At 56.3% G+C, this 16640-nt stretch overlaps 1 protein-coding gene across 2 annotated transcripts; it reads left to right on the top strand.

The window, feature by feature from the left end:
* The first annotated feature begins 1374 nt into the window (after positions 1-1374).
* CYTH2 (cytohesin 2) lies at positions 1375-9705 on the top strand. 2 transcript variants are annotated; one of them, XM_081274906.1, is made up of 12 exons: positions 1375-1602; positions 2427-2574; positions 2682-2748; positions 3710-3828; positions 4822-4902; positions 5390-5502; positions 5701-5849; positions 6281-6392; positions 8807-8883; positions 8976-9047; positions 9139-9293; positions 9438-9705. In XM_081274906.1, exons 1-12 carry the CDS (start codon positions 1584-1586, stop codon positions 9523-9525), a joined length of 1200 nt encoding a protein of 399 aa, XP_081131032.1. In that variant the 5' UTR covers positions 1375-1583; the 3' UTR covers positions 9526-9705. The 2 variants fall into 2 exon arrangements, with proteins under 2 accessions (XP_081131032.1, XP_081131031.1); XM_081274905.1 differs by lacking the exon at positions 1375-1602 and adding an exon at positions 1682-2157.
* The last annotated feature ends 6935 nt before the right edge of the window (positions 9706-16640 follow it).

Here is a 16640-nt window from a genome sequence, read left to right as displayed (position 1 = left end):
CGGATGGGATTAATTAGCTGGCTGCTCTCCCAGCACAGAGTGCCTGGGACAGGGACTGGGGACAATGGAAACCCAGTGGGGAACAATAGAAAATAGGTGGGGAGGAAGGTTAAGTTAGGGGTAAAGGAGTAGGAGGGTGGTTCCATTTGGAAGGAGAGACTGGGAGCAGGCTGGCGCACAGCCTGAGACTCTACTGGGGAAGGCAGGACCAGAGCCACTTATAAAGGTCAGTGAAGAGATTAGGAGGCTCCGTGTCTAATCCGACAGTTTAACCAGGTCCTGGCCCTGAATCCCCACCTGTGCAGCCCAGGGACCACAAACAAGGACGAGGCCTAGGAGCTACTTCAGTCCCTTTTACAAAAGTGCTCATGTTCCCCATCCCAACTGGGACCCTGCATCCGCTTTCCCTGCATGGAACCCAAAGAGGCTGGGAAGAACCCAAAGGGCCTCAGATGTGGGCGGATTCTGGAAGGAGGGAGGAGTTTGGAAGAAGAGTGTGAGGACAGGCGGGGGAGGGGTGAAGGATAGGCCAGAAATAAGGAGAGCTGGAGAGGTACCAAGGGAAGGGAAGAGATCAGAGAGGTGGGAGGATGCTAAGGGAAGGGGACTTGTCAGGGAGGACGCTCGAGGAAGAGAGGAGTCTTAGGAGGGAGATGCTAAGGGGAGGAGTTTACGGGAGAGGGAGGAAGGCGCCGGGAAGGCGGAGCCGGTGCTTTCACTATATTTGGCCTTCCACTACTGTGCCACTCCGATAATTACCAAATAGCAAAGCAGCATTTGGAAAAAACAAAGTCATTTCACCATCCCTTGACTCTGAAGAGGCTGAGGTGGATGGGGAGGTCATAGGAGGTGGTAAGGAAAGGGGGTTTAGACTGTAGAAGAGATTGAGAGGAGAGGGAAGTACCCGCAGAAGCAGGCAAAAAGAAAGGCTAGCGGTTGCATGGCAACAGCTGCAGTCAAAAGCAAGCGTGGCCTGTGAGGAGGTGTGGCTCACGGGAACAACCCACCGTTGAGGCTCCGCCCCAGGCAACAAGACTAACAAAGTACTGCCCCCTAACAACGTATTGCGGGAGGCGGGGTCTAATTGACCTAGTCTCCTAGTGCGGAGTCCTAGCGCAGACGCAGTCCTCTCTGCACCACAGAGCCCTACCTCCTTGCAACTCCTTTCTGAGGCTTCTCATTGGAGGACAAGCCTGCCAAGAGCTTTCTTTTGTTTCGGAGGCGGGACCTGGCGCCCTGCCCTCATTCCGATTGGCCTCACAGGCCGTCTACCTCCACCCGGACACTGCTACATCTGCTTCTTGTGCGTCTATTGGTCCTGGAGAACGATCCGTTAGCGTCGGGGGCGGAGCAGACGAGGGGACCCGCCGTGGATTGGACGGTGTCAAAACGAGGGGCGGTCCCTACTGGCCGGGCGGTTGGGCTGTGAAGGGAGAGTCTTTTCAGCGCTGAGGACTGGCGCTGAGGAGGCGGCGGTGGCTCCCGGGGCGTTTGAGCGGGCTCACCCGAGCCCGCGGGCCAACGCGGATCCAGGCCCGACCGGCGGGACTGCCCCGGACTCCCCGCGGGCCTTCCTAGCCGCCATGGAGGACGGCGTCTATGGTAGGTCGAGGAGGGGCGGGGCCGGCTGCGAGCGGATCGAGCGTTTCCTCCTGAACGTTCCGCGGCGAAAGTCCCCTCCCGACGCGCGACGCGTGAAGCCTTTCTGCCCCATCGTCGCCTCGCTTTTGTGCGGCGCGGGACGGGCTTCCGGCGGGGCCCGCGAGCGGGGCGTTCCAGGCCATTGTTTGGGCTGAGCCTGTTTCCGGTGGCGGCGGGAGGGGGCGGGATGGAGCGGCGGTGGCGAGGCCCGGGCGGAACCATTCCCGCTGGAGCGGCCCGGAGTACCCACTGCCTGCCTGGGGCGGGGAGAGGGGCTGGTGGGGTGGGGGGTGGAGAAAAATCTTGCGGGCGACGGAGATCCCGCTAAGGCGGGGGCGAAGGCCTCCGATGCCCCATTCCGGTTTCCCAACTCTTACAAGTTGACAGCGGCTTCCCTTGCCATAGTTACTTTACATGGACTCTGGAGTCCCGACGTCTAGGCCTGTCTCCACTCCAGAGCCCCAGCCAGCCCACCAGTAATGGAGTCAGAAAACCAAGGCTTCAGACCCTTTCCAAGTAATGGATCCATGAGTTCTGACTTGCATCCTTTTTCTTCCCCCAGTCGGAAGCACTCAGGCTCCCCCTTCTCCCTCAGACTCAGGAGCCTGGGTTCCTTCTCCCCTAGACTCCTGGCCCAGCCCTTCCAATGCTGGACAGAGGAATCCAGGCCCCCAGCCCCTTCTTCCATCAGACATGGGAAGGAGTCCAGGTCCCCAGCCCTAGATTGCAGGAATCTAGGCTTCTAGACCCAGAACTTATCTGCAAACTCTGATCCTGGCCCACAGAGCCCCCGGACCTGACTCCGGAGGAGCGGATGGAGCTGGAAAACATCAGGAGGCGAAAACAGGAGTTATTGGTAGAAATCCAGCGCCTGCGGGAGGAGCTCAGTGAAGCTATGAGTGAGGTGGAGGGTCTGGAGGCCAACGAGGGCAGGTGAGGGCTGGGGCAGGGGACTTGGGAGCATGGGACTTGGCCAGGGCCAGAAGACCCAGGCATTGACCCATGGCTCCCCACCCCCACCCCGCTTTCTGCCCCTGCAGTAAGACCTTGCAGCGGAACCGGAAGATGGCAATGGGCAGGAAGAAATTCAACATGGACCCCAAGAAGGTGCTTGGGGTCACAGGGTTAGGACCAGCCAGTAGACATCCAGGCTTTGGGTTCTGGCACCTCCAGGTTCCAGGAATGTTATGGGTACAGGTCTTCTCTAGGTAGACAGACTTGGATCCTGATCCCTGGATTCAGATACAGTCTGCCCATGTGTTCTGAGACTACCGACCAAGTCTTCCAGCCTCCTGACCCTGGAGTATATTGTGTCCCTTGCCTGGAAGGTCTTCTTCCCCTTTCTACGTGTATTTTTTAATGTACTTATGATCTTAAGAGGGGCTTAAGTCTGATAGGAATTATAAACAAAGAGATATGCCCAAAGGAGAGAGTCAGTGCATGGCAGAGGGAGATACCAGGCTGCTGTGCACCCATAAGAAGGATCCTGGTGGTGTCAGGAGCGCTTCCCTGAGGATGGGACGTTCAGTCAGGTGTGAAAGTTGAGTAGGTGTTCACCAGGTGGAGCAAAGACATATGTTCAGTTGTCCACACACATTTGCTGAGGCCTCCAGAAGGCCTGACCCTGTATTAGGCAATGCTGGAGATCCAGAGTAGAGTCAGACCCTGTCCTACCTGCAGGACGGGTACCTAGACATAGGTGCCACAATCCAAAGTGAAATGTGTTTGTAGTGGAGAGGTCTTCATGGCTCAGAGAGAGCCAAAGAGACTCTGATCCAGCCTGGGACTTTGAGTTCACAGACTGCTATTTGTTAACAGTTTCTTACTTTATTCTTGCTGAAAGCAGGTAGAGTTTGTTCAGTCATCCAGCAAATATTTATTAAGCACCTATTCCTTGCTAGACCCTGTTCTTGGTGCTGGAATTAACTAGGCAGGGAAAGGGGGAACAGGTCAGGAGGTGGGAGAGGTGGACCAGGTCCTACCCTGTTGAGGGTGGGGCACTGAGGTTCATGGGGAGGTACAGGAGCTTTCTAGCCCTCCACACTGAGACCTGGCCCCCACCTACCAGGGTATCCAGTTCTTGGTAGAGAATGAACTCCTGCAGAACACACCAGAAGAGATTGCCCGCTTCCTATACAAGGGCGAGGGACTGAACAAGACCGCTATTGGGGACTACCTGGGAGAAAGGTGAGATACCTGCTTGGCACCTGCTGGGACTCATCTCTGTGACCCACCTGCCTGGGTGCTGCTCTCACCCTGGCAGCTCAGTGATGGAACTGCTCTGCAGCCTCCATGAGGGTGGCCCTTGGTACACCCGCCTTCCACCTGGGCTGACAGGATGAACTGGCTTGGATCTGGGGGAGCTGAGAGCATGTCGGGGTGTGGGGACTTTGTGGATATGGGGGGGCATCCATTTATGTCTGGGGGCAGTGGTGAACCTGAGTACTGTACAATGGGAGGTTATTTGTGGGCATGTATGGGGACCACTGGCAGCTCTCTGGGGATCTAGGGCCCTTGTGACATCTAGGAGTTGTGAGGGCTGTCTGGAGGCCTGGGGGGCATGGGCTGGGTCATTAGGTATTGAGGACCCTCTGTTGATGTCTAGGATCATAGGGTTTTATGGACACCTGGGTGTGTGGGAATTGTCTGTGAATGTCTGGGGAGTAGGACTGCGTCTAGACACAGCGGAGTATGGGGAACATCTGAGAGAGGTGACAGTAGATGTACTGCCTGTTTAGTGCATTTCTTTTTTTTTTTTTTTTAAAGAGAGAGGGAGAGAGAGAGAAGAGAATTTTAATATTTATATTTTAGTTATCGGTGGACACAACATCTTGTTTGTATGTGGTGCTGAGGATCGAACCCGGGCCGCACGCATGCCAGGCGAGCGCGCTACCACTTGAACCATATCCCCAGCCCTGTTTAGTGCATTTCTCTCACCTGTTGAAATATCTAACCGTCCTGGGTCCCTAAGGCACATATTCCTCCAGGAGTGTGTTCTGAGCTTCCCCACACTGGGTCCAGGCCTGGAATGGGGCCAGGAAGAAAGCTGCACCCGCCTCAGAGGGGCAGCTGCTGTGCACAAGATGTGGTGTGGCTGCCTCTGCACCTTGCCCCCGTCCTCGTCTACTCTGACTTCCTCTTTCTCCTTTCCTGTGTGCGACTGTGTCTCTCTCCACCCAGGGAGGAGCTGAACCTGGCAGTGCTGCATGCTTTTGTGGATCTGCATGAGTTCACCGACCTCAATCTGGTGCAGGCCCTCAGGTGAGGGGATGGTGTTGGAAGGGCAGGAATGTACCTGTCAGGACTTTCTTAGTTGGGAGCTGCAAACCCTACTCAGAACAAACAAGCAAAACCAAGGAATTGGTTGAGTCCTGTAACACAGAAGTCCAAGTATAGGGCCTTCATCAGGCATAGCTGGATCCAGGTACCCAAGTGGAGTATGAGAGAGTCAGCTCACTCTCTTGGTTTTGTTTGCCAAAATTCATGTTAGAATTACATTTTGTAGACCCAAAATTAAATTTTGCCAGGCCTGTTTAGCAACTTTTGCAGAAAGAAAGGCTATTGCTGTATAGATCCACCAGGAGTCCCGAGGCCAATGATTTGTCAGATTGGGTCATGTGTCCATACTTGAACCAACCACTGAGACCAGAAGGTTTAGATTTCGTTTTGGCCAGTTCCTAACAGAGACACAGTATGAGGAGGGTGTTCTCTCAGCCCTGACATCCATCCTGGCTCCTCCCTAAACCAGGCAATTTCTGTGGAGCTTTCGCCTCCCTGGAGAGGCCCAGAAAATTGACCGGATGATGGAGGCCTTTGCTCAGCGATACTGCCTGTGCAACCCGGGGGTTTTCCAGTCCACAGGTGGGGCCCATTCTCCTGGGAGGTGGCTGGATCTGTGGATTTGAGGGACAAGGGCTGGGTTCTGTGCCTCTGGGCCTGGGGGAGGAGGGCTGGGTTCTGTGCCTCTGGGTCTGGGGGAGGAGGGTTGGAAGCTGGCCCCTGAATCCCTTGCAGGGGGCCTGGGTCCGCAAAATGTGGTCACCCCTGTTCTGTCTGCAGACACGTGCTATGTGCTATCCTTTGCCGTGATCATGCTGAACACCAGCCTTCACAACCCCAACGTCAGGGATAAGCCGGGCTTGGAGCGTTTTGTGGCCATGAATCGGGGCATCAATGAGGGCGGGGACCTGCCAGAGGAGCTGTTGAGGGTCAGTCCCACTGTTCCCTGCCCATAGCCCTCTTCCTGCCACAGACAGCCCCTTGCCCAGGCCCGTCCTGCTGCCCTGCTCCCCTCCCACAGGTCCTGTGATCCCACCTGGCTTGTTTCCATGCTCTCTTTCTCCTGTCTCTCTCAGGGGCCAGCCCTCGGTTCGGTGCCGGTTTCTCTTCTCTGGCTCCACCAGGGTCTCGGTCATCTCATTCTCCATTTGTCGGTTTTTCTGAGAACTTACAAAGCTCTTCTGACTGTTCTCACAGTTCTTTTCTTTCCTCCCTGAATTCCTCTGCCCTCTGCTTTACTGTCCTCCCCAGCTTGTTCCTCTTCTTCCCAGGATGGGTCACCTCCCATGGTCTCACTGCCCTGAGTAGCCCCAGCAGGGCCCCGGTGCCCAGAATTGCTCACCCAGTCTTCACCCCACAGAACCTCTACGACAGCATCCGGAATGAGCCCTTCAAGATTCCCGAGGATGATGGGAATGATCTGACCCACACCTTCTTCAACCCGGACCGGGAGGGCTGGCTCCTGAAGCTGGGTACGTCCCCTCCCGACCCTGCTGGCTGCCTCTGCAGGGGGAAGTTGTTGGGCACAAGCCCAGGACTCAGCTTCCACACATGCCCACTGTGTGACCTGAGGCAAGTGATTCGACCCTTCTGAACCTCAGTTTCCACACTTGAAAAATGGGGCTGCAAACAGGATGATTCCTGTGCGTGGGGCCCTCAGCCAGGTCTGCTGTGTAGAAAACACTCTGGGCCCTTTTTCCCCACCGGTGTCTGTGGATCCCTTCTCTGAGCCAGGTCTGGTCTCAGCACTGAGGATGCTGTGAGCATGAGCGGCTCAGCCCACATCTGGTACAAAAGTGGTCCCTCGGGACACAGCTGCCCCTGGGAACCTGTTCCCTTGCTCACAGTCTGATGGCCTCATCATCAATGGGGCACTGGCTGTTCCTAGTGTCCTGCTGTCCCCAGAACAGCACTCATAGGCAGAAGAGGGCTAACACAGTGAGGATGCTGTCCTGAGTCTGCAGGTGACTTCCTGTCTGGTTTGATTGATGCCTGGCCAGAGGGAACAACCTGGACTGGCGTATATGAACCCCGAGTCCTCAGCTGGGAGGGATGGGGTTCAGTCTTCCTTGAAATGCTAGATACAAAAAAAAAAAAAAAGAAACATAGATAATAGCAAAATCGGGGCTAGAGACGGCCATTGTGAGGACTGGAGTCATTGCTTCCTTTATTTATTGGTACCAGGATTGAACTCAGGGGCTTGCTTAACCACTGAGCCATGTCCCCAGCCCTTTTTATATTTTATATAAGTAGCTTCATGCCTCACTAAATTGCTGAGCCTGGCTGTGAATTCTCTATCCTCCTGCCTCAGCCTCCAGAGCCACAGGGGTTACAGGCCTGTACCACTGCCCCTGGCTGGAGCCATCTTAAACTTGGCTGTGGGTGAGATTCACCTCAGCACTTTGGAAACCCTGAAGTGGGGACTTGGGGTGCAGGAGGGCCTGTCAGTCATTTCTAAAGCTCCCCAGGTGCCTACAAACAAAGCCAAGGTCGAGAGCCACAGCTTGGAGCTGTGCCTGGGACCCAGCAGCTGGCACTTGAGCTGGAGGTGGAGAGGCTGTGAATGGCGCCCCAGGGGAAGGAGGAGGGATCACAGTGGGCCCCGCCTCCTGGGGGGCTGGGACGGTGGCTGTGGCTTCCCTCCGCATCCCCCCATGTGGAACTGTGCTCTCCACCCAGGGCATCACCTCTCAGCAGGACAAACACTAAAGATGTAAACTGCTCTTTGCAGCCAGTGTTGGTCGCTGCTGCCTGTAGGGGAGGCAGGCCACTGGGCTGGGGCAGTTTCCTCCAGAGTGTGGCCCTGCCTGCACTGCCAGAGAGAGGCAGGACAGCAGCTCCTCCAGGAGTTGGCCCCTCCCGGCTGCTCCCAGCAGCAGGCATTCCATTTTCCAGTTGAGGAAACTGAGGCTCAGCCATGGCCCACAGCTGCTGGGCATTAGTCCAGAGCACACCTGTACCCTGCTGCAGTTCGGTGCTCTGTGGTCATTACTTTCTGTGATGCCCTTGTCACTGTCAGTAGTGCATCCTTCTGGGCTCAGAAGTAGGCCGTTTTGCTACAGGATGGTGTGGGCCCATCAGAATCTCCAGGTGGGAGTCCAGAGAGAGCAAGAGAGTGCCTTAAGGTCACACAGCACGTTTGTGCTGGAGCTGAGGGCTAAGCTGAGACCCCAGGTCCCCATCAGGCCAAGCAGGGAAGTTGTATTCTTCCTAGTGGGGGTGGTCACCATGGCAATGGAGGTAAATTGGCCAAAGACATGTCCTGGGTGGGCTGGAGCTGAGCAGGGAGGTGAGGGGGTACTCAGTGGCTGCCATGCTGGGCTCAGAGCCCTCAGGCTCCCTGGGAGGGAGAAGTCTGGCCGTTCCTCTCCCATGTGGATGTAACTGGTTGTCTTCCTCTCTCTCCCTCCCTGTCTCCCTCTGCGTGTTCCTCTCCCTGTGTCTGTCTCTCTGCCCCACCCCTACGCATCCCTTCCCTTCCCGCTATTTCTGTCGCGGCTCTTGGGGGCATCCCACCCTTCCGCCTTCCCTCCTCCTGCACCTGGTCCTGCCTGCTTTCTCGCTGTCTGCCCCAGGAGGTAGGTACATGGCCCGTCCTTGTCCCCCACACTAGACGAGGGGTGGGGGTGGCCTGGCCTCAGCTCCCAGTGCCTTCCCTAAGGCTGCTGGGCCTGAGCTGGCGATGGGTCTAGAGAGGGCAGAGCCTGAGCTGGGTGTGGACCTGTTCCTAGGCCCGAGCACACCTGTCCCTGCTTGTCTGTTTCTTCCCGCCTGCTTTGTCCTAGGCCCCCGAGAGTCCCGCCTCTCCTGCTCTGCCTCTCCCTCCCCCTCCCAGAGGCCCTGTCCCCCGTTGAGCCCAGGCCCCCTCCTGCCCCTTCCCTTTCAGGGGGCCGGGTGAAGACCTGGAAGCGGCGCTGGTTCATCCTCACGGACAACTGTCTCTACTACTTTGAGTACACAACGGTGAGGGCCCGGCTGGGCTCTGGGGAGTGGGAGCAGGAGCGGGCTGCAGGGAAGGTTTGCAGGTCTGAGTTTTGTCTGACTTGCTCGTTCAGGACAAGGAGCCCCGAGGAATCATCCCCCTGGAGAACCTGAGCATCCGTGAGGTGGATGACCCCCGGAAACCGGTGAGACCCTCTCTGCCCCTTCCTGCTCACACGAGGGCCTGTAGAGGCCCCAGGGCTGGCTCTTACCTGCTGTCCTCGTGCATTTCCTCAGAATTGCTTTGAGCTTTACATCCCCAACAACAAGGGGCAGCTCATCAAAGCCTGCAAAACGGAGGCAGATGGCCGAGTGGTTGAAGGGAACCACATGGTGTACCGGATCTCGGCGCCCACACAGGAGGAGAAGGATGAGTGGATCAAGTCCATCCAGTGAGCCTGGGCTGACTCCTGAGGAAGGGGACTGGAGGCCGGGCCCCTGGGTCTGAGGGAGGGTGGGTCCTGGACCCCTGGGTCTGAGGGATCAGGAGGCTGGGGCCTGGACTTGGCTCTCATCCGGGACCCTCCCCTCTGCAGAGCCGCAGTGAGTGTAGACCCCTTCTATGAGATGCTGGCAGCAAGGAAGAAGCGGATTTCCGTCAAGAAGAAGCAGGAGCAGCCCTGACCCCCTGCCCCCAAATCCATTATTTATTTCAGAGCTGCCCCGCCCAGGTGGCCGGACCCCTGGGCCCTGGGGCTGTGGATCCTGGTTTCCTGTCTGGAAAATTGACCACCTTTAGCTCCTCTCTCATTATTTGTAATTAACATGCTGTTGGTAATCTTATTAATTATTTAACCACTCGTGCCTGCAGACCCCCTCATTTCTTGGTGTTGGCAGAGCTAGGTGCTCCATCCCGTCCACCTTGACAAGGTCCAGGAACCAAGCCAGTCAAGCGCCTAGGAAGGAGCTACCCTGGAGGGGGTCACTTCTGGTTTCACCCCAATTTTCATAGGTGGAGCAAAGGGAGGTTTCCCGTAGAGGCAGTTCTTGCTGTTAGACTGAGTTGACCTCCACTCCCCATGGGGTCTACAAGGTGGGTGGGAGCAGAAATCTAGGGGCGAGAGCCAGGGTTCATGGCTTCTATAGGACCTGTGGTTGAGGGGCAGTAAATACCTGTGGGGGCTGGGAACCATGTGGAGTGCCCAGGGACACTAAGAGACCTCTCCGGATGACTGCAAGGAGGCCTGGGTCAGCAAGTGGAGGGTGGCGAGGGTCGTCGCTGAAGTGTGCGAGGCAGGCGTTGTTGCTGGGCTGTGCACTGAGCCAGGCTTTGCCAACATTTAGCCTCCTTTGGAGGACACGTAATGTCAAAGGGCTGACAACATGCAATTCAAACGTCTGTGCTGGGAATGTGACGGTCTGAAGGTGAAGGTCTTGTTTGAGATGCCTGGAGCCAGGATTTGGATTGCCACCTTCTTGCCCTATAGTTGGGCCAGTTAGAATGGTTTGATCCCAGGGGGTGGTGTTTAAAAGGCAGGGGCCCAGGAGGTGAGACCTCAAAGAACAAGTGTACCTCCAACGATGGAAATTATCACGGGTCCCAAGACTGGTGGGCTGGCGGGAGACTCCATTGTCCCGCCCACACCCGCCCGGGGAGCTGAGTGTTCCTTAGCGTAGGAAACTACCACTCCCCGCAGGCCCTCCGTAGTGTTTTCCCCTGGGAGCGAGGCTGCCGCCGCGGGGCCTGCTGGGAGTTGTAGTTCCTAATGTACGCTGAGCTGGAAGCTCCGGTCCCCCAATGGTGGAGTGCTTGGATGGGGAATGTACCGAATCTCTGGTCGGTCCCGGCCCCGCCCTTGGCTACTGGCACCCGCCAGCGCCAAGGGCTCCGGAGCGATGTAACTACAAGGCTACCCAAGAAGGCGGCCCCTTCCCAGTGAGCTATGTGCTGCCCGCCCCTGGCGGAGATCCAGGCTGCTGTGTGGTTACCTATCTGGTGGGGAAAGCCCTGACCGTTTTACAATCCCACCCTAAGAGCTGATGCTCAATGGAATCCCCAAGTTCTTCCAAAGGTTCCAGGGAAATGGGGTTATCGACACAAGCATGTCCTGAGAAATGAGTTCCCTGAGTAAACAGAGGGTCCCATCACTGTCATTCATGGTGCCCCCTGTTGTAGCATGAACCCATGGGTACCGTGTGCTACCGTGTGGAGAATCGGTGGCCCTAGAGATGGGAGGACATGCGCAGAGGTCCGCAGGGGATTGGCTTGCTGGGGTGATTGATGGCAGGAAGGTGTGTCTGGAAGTTGGCGACTGTGGGAGGAAGGCAGAGGGAAGGTGTGGGCTGGCCATGTGGGCCCTTGTCAGCCAAGACGGGGACTTTGAATGCCTTCTTAACAGGATGGTAAGCCACCCAAGGACCTGGGCAGGAGTGTGATTGAGGTTGTGGAGGGCCCCCTGGCTGCTGCACGGAGAATAATCTGGAGTTCAACAGGGAGGTGAGAGAAAAGCAGTGAGGTTCCCAAGTGCCAGCCAGTGTGGCTGTGGAGGTGGAAAAGTGGACCAGGACAGAGGTTTTGGAAGACAAGCCACCAGCACCGTTTGAAGGCTGGTCATCAGTGAATGGCAATACCATTGGCTGTGAGGGTCCAAAGGGAATTTTTTTTTTCGGGAGGTGGGGGTGGTCAATACATCAGATTTGACTGAATTAAGCTGGAGATGCCTGAGCAACATTCAAGCCAGGCCAAAAATCGTCCTTCAGTTTTGTCCAGATCCATCTTTTCCCAAGGACTGAGGACTCTGGGTTCCAGTTCCTTCCTCATTCAGGACTCCAAACTGCTAACCCCCCTTTTATAGGATGAATTGTGACCTTCCAAAAATTCTAAGTTGATATCCCCTGGAATCTCAGAATGTGATCTTATTTGGAAATAGGGTTATTGCAAATATAATTAAAGATGAAGTCATTACTTTGGGCCCTAATCCAATATGAATGGTGTCCTTATAGAAAAGAGCAATTTAGATGAAAGGACACACTGTCATGTGGAGAGGAAGGTATTTACAAACAGAACCCAAAAATGTCTAGTGACCACCAAGAGCCAGGTTTGGAAAGTTATGCCGCAGATCTTCATCACAGTCCTCAGAAGTAAACAACCCTCTGGCATTGATCTTGGACCTCTAGCCTCCAAAACTGTGAGATGATGAATTTCTGTGGTTTAAGCCACCAAATTTTGAGATACTTGTTATGTTAGTTCTAGTGAACTAATATGTCCCTCCTCCCTCAGACCCAGGGCTCCAGGGCCCAGCCTTCCTCCCTGGGGCCTCCATGGTTGAGGCCATGCAGCCACGCCCCCCCCCCCCCCCCAGCAACACCATACGGGCACAGGCAGTAGCAGTTAGGGGAAGAGGAAAAACCCTCATCCTCTCCATCCTCCAAGCCCCAGGACTTTCTTTCATTTGACCCCAATACCTTCACCACCTTCATTCCTAAGCCAGTGTCTATGGCACCCACCCTTGCCCCTTCTCTCTTCCCTCATCCAAATTACCTCCCTTCAATATGCTAGTAAACCTGGTCTCAAGGTGACGGGGGACAGCCCGGGGCCAAGAGATCAGAGATACAGAGACAGCTCCAGTCACAGGGAAACGGACAGAGATGGAGGCAGAAACAGGAGAAATGAAGGGAAGGAGACAGAAAGACATAATCGACACAGGGAGAGATGACAGGGAGACCCAGAGAGGAGAAGGCAGGGACGGGAACTCAGACAAAGAAACAAACAGCATTAGACAGTGAGTGAGTGGGAGGCTGCGCAGGACCCGGATGGAGAGATGGGAAAACACCAGGCGGGTGGGGAGCACTGGGCCAAAACCCAGGAACTGTGCTTGGACAGGAGAAGAGTGTCTGGGAAGTGGACAGTCACATGCAGAAATGGGTACACTGGGCCCGGTGTGGTGGCACACACCTGTAATCCAGGGACTCTGGAGACTGGGGTAGGAGGATCCAAAGTTCAAGGCCAGCCTGGGCAACCGAGTGAGACCCTGTCTCAAAATTAAAAAAAGAAAAAAAGGATGAACTGAGGCAGAGCCTCTGTGGGAGGGAGGTTGACTCTGATGTTTAAGCACAGGCAGCAGTGATCTGAGAAGTCATCTGGGTCATGTCCAGTGTGGGCGTCAGCAGGTCATTTCCCAGCCCTGGCCCTGGGGCAGCTTCTGGCCACTCCTGCAGGCCACCTGGTGGGGAAGGTGGAAATGTGGCTCCCAACCCTCGCTGACTCCTCATGGCTTCTTGAATGATGGATCGGGTGAGGCTGCAGCCGAAGTTGGGCCTGGCACCCACCAGACTCCGGCAGGGATGGAGAGAAGCACAGGAGGCCCCTCTGCTGCATGGGCCTGGGTGCTGCGGGGAGCTTCGGTGTCCCATCTGCCCGATGGGGGCCGCGAGAACGGTGTCCTCTACAGCACCGGCTCCACGTGTCCTCCCTCCCCACGTCCACCTCCCAAGCACACACAGGCTCCACGTTCCTCCAAAAAGTTGTTTTTATCTTTTTTAAATAATGTGAAAATGCCACGCGAAGGTTGGAACCAGAGGCCCCTCCAGGGGCCAGGCTGGGGAGGGGAAGGGAGGCGCGAGATGGGGGGTCCAGGTCCCCAAAGCCTGCGGCCCCTGCATGGGGCTGGGAGTGGGCGAGGTGGGACCTTCGCTGTGCCCAGGGGCGCCAGGCCCAAAAGAGTTCAGTTCAGTTCCGAGAAAGGCGGCTCTCCAGGAAGGGATGGGGGCTTCCTGCCTCATTTGGCACCGAGGGGGTCTGGGGGGTCAGGGGAGCCGTCCGGAGGGCTGGGGGGTGGGGGGCCGGGGCCTCCCGTTTGGCACATGGTGGGGGAGGGGGAGGGCCCAACCTCAGGGACCTCCCCGGAGTCGGCGTCTGCCGTGGTGGCAGTGGCTCCCTCGTCCACAGAGGATTCTACTCTCAAACCCTCTTCTGGGGGTGCAGGGGGGTCAGGTCTTTGAGGAATCAGTTCTCCACGGGGCCTGAGGATAGAGAGAGAGGAAAGAGAAATGGAATTACAGGAGGACAGGCTCATGGCCTCCAACTCAAATTGAACACAAAACTGAGGGAGTCCCCACCTCTGTCCTCACTACCCCACTTCCCCTGTGTGCCACACACTGGCCTCCTCGCTATTCCTCTGATGTTCTAAGCAGAGCCTTGACCCCAAGGCCTTTGCTTCTGCTGTCCCTGCTGCTCTGAACGCTCTTCCCATGTAGCTCAGGCCCTCACACAATGTGCCCCTCAGAGGCCTTGCCCATCCATTTTGGGTCAAGTAGTTACCCGCTGGGGTAATTGGTCACTTGCTTCCCTCTGAATATTTTTTTTTCACATTTCTCACTCCAGGGCCATCCCAGTCATTGTGGAAGAACTTTCTGTCTCCTTGCCCCTCTACAGCAGAAGTAAGACCAGTGAAGACCACCACAGTGGTCAGTGTCTCCAGCCTATCAAAAGTTCCCTCCTTCCCCATGGAAAAGTCTCTCCCCAGGAACCTCCGGCCAAACTTTCCCAATACCAATCCTCTGGTCACTCCCAGCCACACAAAAGCCTTGTCCGGCCCACAGATCCACAGAGCTAAGGCCAGCATGTGAAGGGTCTCACCAAGGGCTACTGCCAGCCCGCACACACTCCACTGCAGGCATCTCCCTGGGGACTCACTCCCACTCTGCGCTCCCTGTCCTCTGCTTTCTTCTTTAAATGGGAAATACGGCCCCACACTCCTTTACTTTGGTACTAGGAATCGAACCCAGGGGAATTAACCAGAATTATATCCCCAGCCCTTTCTTGAGACAGGTTCTCACTAAGTTGCTGAGGGTCTCACTAAGTTACTGAGGCTGGCTTTGAACTTGTGATTTTCCTGCCTCAGCCAAGTTGCTGAGATCATAGGCGTGTGCCACCATGCCCAGCTCTAGCTCCTTTACAAAAGAGTAGGGAGACCTGGGGCATGTGGCATCACTCAGCACCCAGGAAATGCCGAAGTGGGCAGAGTGGCACTGAGCACAGAGGGGGTGCCCGCTGTGGGCCCCGCCATGGCCCGGGGCTCAGCAGCTTCCCAGCCCAGGCTGCACTGGGAATATCTGTCAACTGAGTACAGGGATTTGGGGTTTTGCACGACTGGGCTCTCCGTCTCGATTTCCAGTGACTAAAGGTGAGGTCACCCTCGCTGACTGGCCCTGCTGGCCTCAGCCCTGACTCATCATTTGGCTGGTGTCCCTGTGCCCTGGACCTATCCCACCTCTCCTCATGGGAGCCCTGAGATGGGGGTATCAGGGAGGAAGTGACATTTGGGGTGAGGCCTGCGAATGCAGCCAAGAGTCAGCCCAGCCCTGTCTGCTCTGCCCTTGACTCTGCCCTGCCCCTCCTCCCTGTGGTCCCCGCTCACCAGCTCCTCTCCTGGATGCCTGCCCCAGCCTCTCCCCTCCACCTAGTTTCCACTCTCTCCCATCTGTGGACTCCTCCTGGCCCCAGAGTCTTTCCTATACCCAATGCTGGCCCAGCCCTCCCCTCCCTACAGCCTTCCATGGCTCCCTAGCATCCCCAGGATGGGGTCCCAGACTCAGTCCACAGCAGGCCTCCGTGGTCTGCCCTGCCCCTCTCACCTCGGCCATGCTGGCCTCCCTTCTGTTCCAGGAACCGGCCAAGCTCTCTCCTGCCTCTGGCCCTTTCTGCAAGCTGTTCCCCGACTCATGGCCCTAGCATGCTGTCCCCTTCCCTTTCACCCAGTTAATGACAACCAGCCCTTCAAGTCTCTGGTCAAGTGACACAGCTACTGGGAAGACAAAGCCCTTTCCTCTTGTCATTTGCTTTCTCTGTGACTCTGAGGCAGTGTTGGGGTGCACAGCCAGGTGCACAGCCAGTGTTGAGGTTCTTGGTCTGCACTGAGTCCCCCCAGCCCACACAGCCCGCACACAGGGCACTCAGTGAACGTCCACCTAGTTAAGGCAATGACAGCTGGCGGTTAGTGACCACTGCTACAGTCAGGCTTCCTGCTCCTCACACAGGATCAAACCGTTTAACGCCCTCAACTGCCTTAGGAGATGCTATTAATTATCACCCGCATTCTAGAGATGAGGAAACTAAAGCACAGAGAGGGAAAGTGACTTGCCCTAAGTTCTACAGCTGAGAAATGGTGGGGCCAACTTTTGGACTCGGGCAATATTTGGGGGAGCAGTAATGGAACCTTCTCTGAAAAGGCCCAGTTTCATCTTGCACATTCTCAGCTGTTTTTGAACACCAGGCCACGGGCATCCTGGGATGTTCTCTGGATCGGCAGCAGAGGGCAGCAGAGAGACCAGTCCAGCATCCGTCCTGCCAGCCAGACTTGCGGGTGCCCTCTCACTAGCCTTGGCTTCCCGCAGTTATCAACTAAGGATGCCCCATCTTCTCCCAAGACAGTCTGAGAATGGGCGATATAGAATGTGTGAAATGGCCCAGGAAAAGAGCCTGACAAATCATGCATACTGGAGAAGGCGTGGACTCAGGCCAACGATGGGGGTTCGAATCCCAGACCCTCACTCCTTTCTGTGCCTCAGTTTTCCCTATTGTAGAATGGGGACAAGAATAGAATTGACCCCATGGGATCACGGTGAGGACTAGTGGGTTAAACGCCGCATGCACAATGAGGTCTATATGACAGTAGTTGCAGCAGCAGCTGCCATCACTGCGGTGGGCCTCCCTGGCCACCTCCTCTCTGCTGCAGTCCTTACTACCCAGCGTGGAGCTCGCTGCCTGACCAACATGCCTCCACCAGCGGAGTGGAATC

The sequence above is a fragment of the Spermophilus citellus genome (assembly GCF_964194105.1).
Source record: "Spermophilus citellus genome assembly, chromosome: 18".
In the NCBI taxonomy this organism is placed as follows: Eukaryota; Metazoa; Chordata; class Mammalia; order Rodentia; family Sciuridae; genus Spermophilus; species Spermophilus citellus.
This window is presented reverse-complemented; position numbering and strand designations above follow the sequence as displayed.

Coding starts and splice junctions, on each gene's coding strand:
- CYTH2 (XM_081274905.1), top strand. CDS start 2,121: ATGGAGTCAGAAAACCAAGGCTTCAGACCCTTTCCAA. Junction 5,503..5,700: donor GGGGGTTTTCCAGTCCACAG/GTGGGGCCCATT, acceptor TTCTGTCTGCAG/ACACGTGCTATGTGCTATCC. Junction 9,294..9,437: donor GAGTGGATCAAGTCCATCCA/GTGAGCCTGGGC, acceptor TCCCCTCTGCAG/AGCCGCAGTGAGTGTAGACC.